The sequence below is a fragment of the Polypterus senegalus genome, chromosome 11 (genome assembly GCF_016835505.1).
Source record: "Polypterus senegalus isolate Bchr_013 chromosome 11, ASM1683550v1, whole genome shotgun sequence".
NCBI classification, from domain to species: Eukaryota; Metazoa; Chordata; class Cladistia; order Polypteriformes; family Polypteridae; genus Polypterus; species Polypterus senegalus.
Window position 1 is genome coordinate 113,074,717 of NC_053164.1, and position 9,759 is coordinate 113,084,475.

The following is a 9,759-nucleotide window of genomic DNA, read 5'->3' on the forward strand; positions in this document are numbered from 1 at the left end:
CCTCACTGACTCAGTCACTGACTGACTGACTGACTCATCACTAATTCTCCAACTTCCCGTGTAGGTAGAAGGCTGAAATTTGGCAGACTCATTCCTTACAGCTTACTTACAAAAGTTAAGCAGGTTTCATTTTGATATTCTACGCGTAATGGTCATAACTGGAAGCTATTTTTCTCCATTTACTGTAATGGAGTTGAGCTCGAAAGCCGTGGGGGGCGGAGTTTCGTGTGACATCATCATGCCTCCCACATAATCACGTGAACTGACTGTCAACGCAGTGCGTAGAAAACCAGGAAGAGCTCCAAAAAGCACTTAAGAAAACATGCATTATATAATTGAGAAGGCAGCGAAACAATAAGAAGCAAGCGACTGACGTATACAACCATATTCATGAGTGCTGCTACTTCGGAAACAAAGCACGATGTAAACCTACACTTTAAATTAAGTTCATAGACAGGCTGCCGCTGGCGTTTGTCATGCCCACGGCTAATGTGGGATACAAGTTTAATGAGAGGACGCAGGATATAAACGAGAGTTGTATATTATTGTTATATTATTATAAGCGCTGGTAACACAATAAACTACAGATCCCATAATGCAGCGCTTCAGCTGCCTTGCCGAACACTTACCGCGTTAATCAAGTCTAGCTTATGATGCTGCAAGTTATTGCGAAGCTAGCTCACACGATGCTGAAGAGAAAAGTTGATTCTGAAAATAGAGCCTTTAAAAACCGATGGGAGGCTGAGTATATGTTTACTGAACCCGTGTTTCTCATTTGTGGAGCTAATGTGGCTGTAATTACAGAATTTAATCTAAGACGGCACTATGAGACAAAACATCAGGGTAACCTGAATGCAATGCAGAAGATACAGAAAGCAGAAGAATTAAATAAGAATCTGACACTTCAGCGGACGTTTTACCGTGCACAATCACAAAGTGATTTCAAGTGAAGCTGCTTTTATGGGAGACACAAATGCACCAGTGCAACTTGCCCCACTTTCCCTGTTGCCAAGTAATGTTAAACCAAGTCGTCACTATGGTGTTCCCAAATACGCACTTTGCTGATAAACTGAGCGCACTGAGTTTGCACGGCGCTTTGGTGACTTCGAAGAACAAAAAAAGTCCGTCTACATGCGGCTCGAACCTTGTGCATGTTTGGTAGCACATATCTGTGTGAGAAGCTCTTGTCAGTGATAAAGACTAACAAAACAGCACACAGGAGTCGCCTCACTGATGAGCACCTTCAATCCATCCTGAGAATCTCCACAACACAGAACCTCACACCAAACAGAAACGAACCTGTGGCCAAAAAAGATGCCAGGCGTCCAGCTCTAAAATGACATATGAGCAAAGACAACTGAATGATTTGATTTGTTATTGCTGAAAGGAACACATTTTATTTATATTTCCAGGTTTTGTTATGCAGCATGTTCATATTTGAATTTGTATAATTTTGACAGGATATATTTTTATGGAGAGCAAAATCTTTTGGGATATTTAAAATCTAAGTTTATTTTTATATAAAATTACATAAGAGTAAAGAAATGTGAATGTTTGTTCTTTTAACGTTTACTTTATTTCTAACTTGTACAAAAGTATAATTTAGACAGGATATATTTTTATGGAGAGCAAAATATTATAAGTTGTTTAAGGTTTGAGTTGATTTATTCCGGAATAATATTCCTGTCTGTTTTTATTCATATTTATGTTCAAAAAAGTTACGTTTTAAAAGTTTAAAAGTTTTAAAAGTTTAGTTTTAGTGTGTTCAATAAATGTTTATCCTGTTCGGCCCACGAGCTAAAGTGTGTTTTGGATTTTGGCCCCCTGTGCAATTGAGTTTGACACCCCTGATTTAGTCGACACAAATATCTTTGGTTGGAGTGTAAGGTGAATTTACTCTTTACATTTCTATGGTGAAGAAAAATTTATGCAATGATGCCTACATTTAACTTACATTCCTACTAAAGATATTTCTGTCGACTAAATAAAAATTCCTTCTATTTAAAATTTAAATAGAACTTGAACAAATACGATAGTTCATAATATCCACGCAGACTTGCGTAAGAGCGGGAGTTATCCGTTTTAACAAACAGCGAATTGCACTGAAACGAAATAGCCTGCCCATTTAATTATTTAGGAAAGGATAAATAAATTAAGATTTTGTACAAATAATGTTTTTCAATTTTCTTCCTTGATGGATTCTGCCACCCACAGCAACAGTTGCTCGCACCCCAAAGACGTGTGTATATATTATATATATATATATATATATATATATATATATATATATGTGAGTGTGTGTGTGTATATGTATTTATGTAGATATGTATGTATATGTTTATATATGTGTGTGTATGTATATATATATGTATTTGTGTGTATATATGTGTGTATGTGTAGATATGTATATATATATATATATGCATATATATATGTTTATATGTGTGTGTGTGTATGTGTAAATATATATATATATGACAACAACACTCATCACTCACAACAGTGACAAAACAATTACATTGACAATCATGTTACGTTATTTTCAAAATGTTTCCTTTTCTTTTTCATTCTTCTTTAACACACTACTTCTCCGCTGCCAAGCGCGGGTATTTTGCTATATATATATGTAGACTCAAACCGATTATGACAGCACCAATCCAAGCTGTGAGAAAACAGTAAAAAGGAGGCGTGTCAGACGTCGTGGTACATTTTCTGATGCAGCTGCCGAAAGCAAACACGGGCTAAATCAGTTATGAGCTATTACAAACATGGGCTCAAATGAAATACAGTATTAGTCAAGTCTGCTGCATGGTTCAAAATACAATTTAACACCCCAGAACTTCACCAATTCCTATACACATTCATAATGTATTCTGTCCTAAATGACTGCTGATGAGCTTTTTGGTATTTCCTTAAGACTAATGCTTCTCAGTTTGTTTATTAATATATTTTGACGCTGTTTTAATCTGAATTATTTTAAAAATCCAGTATTGCATTTTCATTGCCCATGTAGATATGTAACGTTTGGTGAGAATAAACAAAAAAGTTTCAAAATGAACTTATTTTGTAATTAACAAAACTCATCGTTTGCCTATGTTAGTGTTTGTGCTTTAATGTTTGGCAATGGAATCCTTCAGTATACAGCCCATTTATTCCTCTTTCAAAAGGTGTGGATCGTTTGTATGTTCCATTGTTTGGTCACAGTGTAATGTGTATCAGTGAGGCTGATAGACTGACGAGCTAAAGAATGGGAGACAAGACACCCCCTCACCGTGATGCCAAGGCTCTTCTAATAAATAACCGCGCAATGAATAAGGTCCATTGCTTTTACTTCGAGATGTCAGTGACGTCATGGCGCTTGCGCGTCTCCTGATCACGTGACGGGTGCCTTTTAAAAAAGCCTCGAATATCTGCGCTTCCAAAGCTCGACTTGTTGCCAACTCGTAAGTATCGAGCAGCTCATCACTCTCTGATAGTTTTGCGTAGTAATAGAAGACGTGTTTGGGAAGAAAGCGGTGGCTTTTCTTGATTTACAGGATTTCGTTACAAGCAGTGAGGTAACGCTTTTATCTTTGAAATTCTTAGTTTCGGAATTCTTCTTTGAAAAAGTGACTTTTATTGAAAGAATTATGTACGTGTAGGTAAAAGGAACCCTATGGGATTCATCTTTAACTTTGCTGGTGGTTACCGTTTTGGCTAACTTGCAGGCGCTAAATGGCATACAGCGGCGCAGAAGAGACACCTGTCAACGTTAGCCGTGTCCGGTCGTTTGAAGAATTGGTGCTCAGCTGCTGTAGTGGAAGCACTTAATACTAATGTGGTTTTTCCTGTAATTGTTTTAAAGCCGGACCCTACTTCAGTGGTTATCAACAGCTGTCAGCCAGTTCATCATTTTCTAACCCGACTATTCCTGAACAGGTCGCGGGGTGCAGCTGGCGCCTATCCCAACTAGCACAGTGGTTACAGATTTTTGTTCCAACTAATTTCACAATCGGGGAGTCATTTGTACCTTTAGTTGATGTCGTTGTTTCATTACCTTTAATGACCTTTTTTTCTTTTAATGTATATTCAGAGATGTAAATTACTGCGAGTTGCACACGAGGCTAACGATTGCCACGCATTCGCTGCTCCATATTCAGTTCCAGCCAGCTAATATTGACACTTTGTGCAAACTTTGTTAAGTTTCAGTTGAGTTTTTTCTGGCCCAGAGTGGGTACCAGGGTCAAACGGACTGGCAAAGTTGGCGCACTTACATATCTAATGAATGATAGTTACTGTGAAATTTAAAGGGTACTGTAAAGGGTTAAAAAACGTGGGGCCACCTCAATTTTCACAATTTAATAAAAAGGCAGATGCTTTTTTTAAGTTTCAGTTGAGTTATAAATCTTGAAAATATTAACCTACAAGAAAATTGCCGTTTGTGAAAAAATACAGAATACTTTGAGTTAAGTCGCTGCATTTAAAAAAATAAAATACCAAAAACAAACTATCCTCTAACTTGCATTGCATTTGTCTTTTTACAAAACTGTGACAACAGGGGTGGCCCAACGTTTTTTAACCCTTTACAGTACCCTTTAAATTTCACAGTAAATATCATTCATTAGATATGTAAGTGCATCAACTTTGCCAGTCCGTTTGGGGGAGAAAGGAGTTGAATATGGTTGAATAGGTAGCCATCTTCAGCCTCGTGAGTTACACTTATAAGAAGTTAATAAATATTTGTATTTTTATTTACACCTCTTTAAAAATGCATTGCTCTGTTTTGTCATTTTCTTTTTCATTTCTTCAGTGGCGTTTGTTTTGTTCCATCCAACTCCAGCAAATAACAACTACTGTCACAGAGAAGAATTCAAAATGCACTTTTACTCTTTTATGGACTTGAGATACCAACACTTCTTTTATCAAAAGACAAGAAAACATATGTTTATGTAAATTGTGGTATTAACATTGGTGCATGAGAAGGAGAAACTACACAACAGCGTTTACAATTGTATCCCAGTAGTCGCAGTTAACATTGAGCAGAGCAGACAAAAAGGACACTTAACACGAAAGAACAACCATTTTTGTGTTACCCTCATGTGTGATTATAATAATAATAATAATAATAATAATAATAATAATGCATTTTATTTAATATCTTATCACACAAGGTCACCTTACAATAGAGTTAAACAACAAATAATAAAATAAAAACAAGAAATTGATAAATCACAAAGCAATAATTAGTGAACAAACAAATATGACAGGCAGCAACAGTGTAGAATTCATATTTGATATGCCAGCTTGAAAAGAAAGTTTTTGAGGGTAGTTTTAAACTGTGCTATTGAATCAAGCTGACGAATATGAGAGGGAAGAGAATTCCAGAGTTGAGGAGCACTATGAGAGAATGCTCGAACTTCCATTGACCTGAGTCTGACGTGTGGTACAGAAAGTAGAGCTGCAGATGAAGATCTGAGTAAGCAAGAGGGAGTGTAAATCTGGAGGAGATCAGTGAGGTAGGGAGGAGCAAGGTTGTGGCGAGCTTTAAATGTTAAGAGCAGTATTTTGAATTGTATTTTGTAATTAACAGGGAGCCCGTAAAGTTGAGAGAGAATAGGTGTAATATGTTCAGTGGATTTAGAACAGGTAAACAGGTGTCCTGGCAGCAGAATTCTGAATAAGCTGTAAGCGATGAATACGTTTTTGTGGAATGCCAGATAGAATGGTGTTACAATAATCTATATACGTGAGGTGACTAGGGCATTAACCAATACTTCAGTATTGTGCTGGGTAAGAACAGGGTGAAGTCTAGAAATGTTTTGGAGATGGTAGAAGGCAGTCCGAGAAATGTTACTTATATGGGAAGAAAAAGAGACAGTACTGTCAAGAATGACGCCCAGGCTCTTCACCTGGATAGAGATATTTGTGTTAATATTTGTAATTAAAAGAGAAGAATGGTTAACCTTAGCAAGTGTAGATTTAGAGCCAATGAGGAGCACCTCAGTTTTATTGCTGTTGGAGGAAATTGTGAGTCATCCATGTCTTTATGTCTTGGAGATATGCCATAAGGGCATCTGGTGGGAAAATAGAAGTGGACTTAGTGGATAGATATAGCTGTGTGTCATCAGCATGGCAATGAAACTTAATACCATGGTGCCGGAAAATATTACCTATTGGGAAGATATAAATGAGATAAAGAAGCGGCCCCAAAACAGAACCCTGCGGAACTCCCTGAGTAACAACTGCGTTCTCAGATTTAAAGTCCTTTATTTGAACAAATAGCTTCCTATCAGTAAGGTAGGAAGAAAACCACTGGAGGACAAGGGCAGAGACTCCAAGACTAGCTAGACGTTTCAAAAGTATCTGTTGAGATATGATGTCAAATACGGAGTTGAGGTCAAGAAGCACAAGAATTGGTAAAAGTCCTATGTCAGCTCCCTGGAGAAGATCATTTGTGATTTTGACCAGGGCAGATTCTGTGCTGTGTTTAGGGTGAAACCCAGATTGAAACTGTTCAAAAGGTTATTTTTTTGACAGGTGGGACTGGAGTTGGGAGGCAACTATCTTTTCAAGAATTTTGGACATAAATGGAACATTTGAAATAGGCCAATAATTGTTAAGAATATTTCGGTCTACACCAGGTTTTTTCAGAATTGGAGTAATTGAGGCTGTTTTTAGTGAGATGGGGACCATGCCTGTAGTAAGGTAAGAGTTAACTATAGTAGTTATCATGGGGGATATATGAGACAGACAAGACTTAACAAAGCTTGTAGGTATTGGATCTAATTGGCATATGGAAGAATTAGATTTTGTTATAAGCTCCAATATATTATTTTTCAGCTGGTAAACTGAAATCTGAGAATAGGGTGGATGGTAAGGGAACATAGGTGATAGTGGAGAGTATGTCATTTTCTGCAGGAATAGAGGAGGCAAGTTGCTGGTGGATTTTTTTTCAATTTTTGAGGTGAAGAAATCCAAAAAAGTGCAGCAGTATTTAACAGAGAGGTTATGGTGAGCAGCACGTTCTGATGGTGTAATTAGCCTTTTCATTGTAGAAAAAAGAGCTCTAGTATTATTCCCTCCTGTATTGATAATATTAGAATAATATACAGTTTTGGCAGCAGAGAGAGCATTTTTGTATTTCAACCTGTGATCTGAGTACATTTCCTTGTGTACAACAAGACCTGTCTTTTTAGCGAGGCGCTCCAACTGTTGTAAACCAGGGAGCAGTGCGAATAAATGAGACAGTCCGTGTTTTTAAGGGAGCTAGTGTATAAAAGGCAGAGGACAGAGCAGCATTGTAATGGTCTAGTAATTACGATGGTGTGGTAGCAGAAGAAACAGACTGGGATTGCAATAAATGTGTAAGGGTCTCTGGGTTTACATGCTTGACATTACGGAATGAAATTAAACGTGGAACCTTTGATTTACTGAGAGGTAAGCTAACATCAAATGTGATCCTTCTGTGATCTGAGATAGGTAATTCAATAGGAATAAGATTGTGAGGTGTGATACCAGAGCAGCAAACTAAGTCTAAAATATGACCCTTGTTATGAGTCGGAAAGTTGACATATTGAATTAAATTAAAATGGTCGAGCATTTCGTTAAAATCAGTTGTCAGTGCATCAGTTGGCATGTCAACGTGTATGTTAAAATCACCCATGAGGATGACATTAGCAGACATTGCACACACAATTGTTAAAACAGTAAAACATTCAGCAATAAAAACACTTGATAATTTAGGAGGTCTATATAAAACAGCAATTATAATAGGTGAAGGTCCGTTGAGTTTAACGGCTAACAGTTCAAAGGATGGATACGCTGGAAGAGGTATCGGTGACAGTGTTACGTCCTTACAGTATATTATTGCAAGACCGCCTCCCCTCCCCGAAGAACGGGGATGTATATTCCGATGATTTTACCAAAGGAATCAACATGTTGTGATTAGTACATCGCTCAGAAGTACGTGGACATGTGCGTCCTTCAGACCAAATTGAAAGAACAGACGCGCCGCTACTCCTGCTTAGGCAAAAACGACGACGAGGGCCTCGGTGAACGTACTTTGGTATTCGGAGAATGCCGCGGTGCAGCAAGAGATCAACAGGCACTTCATAGTTTGATCGAAGTCGATACAAATCATCTGGTGAATATTTTAGTTTTAAGGATGTGACTGCATTAGATAGCAAAGTAGACATAATAATCCATGACAACCAATTGAGGTTTATCATAGTGAATTTCCAGAAGTCACCCAAGCAAATTCCAGATTGGAAGCAAAGCAATGTACCCCTTGTGTACCTACTTGGCCCAATTAAAATAACGCGTTAGCCAGTTATTATTAGCAATTAATAGCCTAAATACCAAGAACATTAAAAAAGAACAAAGTGTGGCTGCGTTCTCAATTGTTTCCAAAATTCTGCAGCTATTTGCAAGGTTCAAATGCCGTGCACATAAAAAACAAACAAACAAAAAACAAACAGTCCAAGTGTTTTCATTTTAAAGGTGCAAGTGAAATTCAAAACAAAAACTGTTCAGATAACATGACAAGGAAAATTCATAAAGTATGCAAAAACTTGCATATGTTTCAGGATTATTTATCTTACATTTCCTTAAGTTCCCATATTTCTTATTATGTTTGCATTCCTTATTTGTTCCACTGTAGTGTGAAATCCACTTGCATTGAGGAAGCTTTTTTGTGGTAAATTAGATCAGTAGATCTAACTTGAAATAAGACTGAATGAAAAGAAGCTCTTTAGAAACAGTACTTGTAACTGGACGTGGAAAAGACAATAAACTATATTAACGCCTGATTTAAAGTGTCTTTTTTTTATACGTGGTAATTATCATTTGAAGACTAATAGTACAACCTGAAAGCTCTTTTACAGCTTTAGGCATTCTGAAAAGGGGGAAATAATATAATATTACAAAATTGCTAGTTACTTTTGCCAAATGTAATTTGCCTGAAGGAGCTTTAACTCTGTCCTTTTTTCCTTACAGTTTCAGAAAAATTGAACAACATACTGTATAATGGATGGAAAGATTTTCATGGCACTGGGCCTGTTTTTCATGGCCAGTTTTATTCAGGTTGAAAGTAAGCTTTGTAAACCACCAGCCAATGAAAATGGATATACGATGTTTTTAAGACAACATTATGACAATCCAAAGACTTCCAGTAACGATTACTGCAATGCGATGATGGAGATGAGGTGCATGACCAATCTTGATCCTCCTAAGAGCAAATGCAAGGAAAAAAACACATTTATTCATAGTACAAAAAATCTGATCACAGCTGTGTGTGATAAAGCAGGGGTGCCTCTTGGTGGCAATCTGCGAAGGAGCACAAAACCCTTCAGTGTCTCTACCTGTAAAGTCAAAGGGGATCCTAACAAGCACCCTTGTGAGTACAAAGGAGGCAGGGGAGATATGAGAGAAATTGTGATTGCATGTGCAGGCAAACTACCTGTGCATCTTGATGACACTGAAATTCCTTAGATGCACTTACCAGTAGAAATGTCTCTTCAGCTTGGAATCCTTTTGTTTCTTCACTATCAAACAAATGGACTCGATATGCAATCTTTTTTTTTTTTAAGAACAGCAATCTGTGAAATAAATTAATGGCTTCCTGTACTGAAATATTTTCAATTAAAAATGCAATGCAAACTGAAAGAAACTTGTTCTCTTTTTTAACAAAAATGATTCTTACTTTGTATCAACTTTGGTCTTTTGCAGTTCACTGTAGGTCATCTGTGATGTGTGAGGTGATGTGTGTGTGTGGAGTTTTCA

General features: G+C 37.2%; 1 protein-coding gene across 1 annotated transcript; it reads left to right on the forward strand.

The window, feature by feature from the left end:
• Positions 1-9,003: 9,003 nt before the first annotated feature.
• Positions 9,004-9,468, forward strand: LOC120538594 (ribonuclease-like). Its single transcript, XM_039767982.1, has one exon. The coding sequence runs from the start codon at positions 9,004-9,006 to the stop codon at positions 9,466-9,468; it is 465 nt and encodes a 154-aa protein (XP_039623916.1).
• Positions 9,469-9,759: the final 291 nt, after the last annotated feature.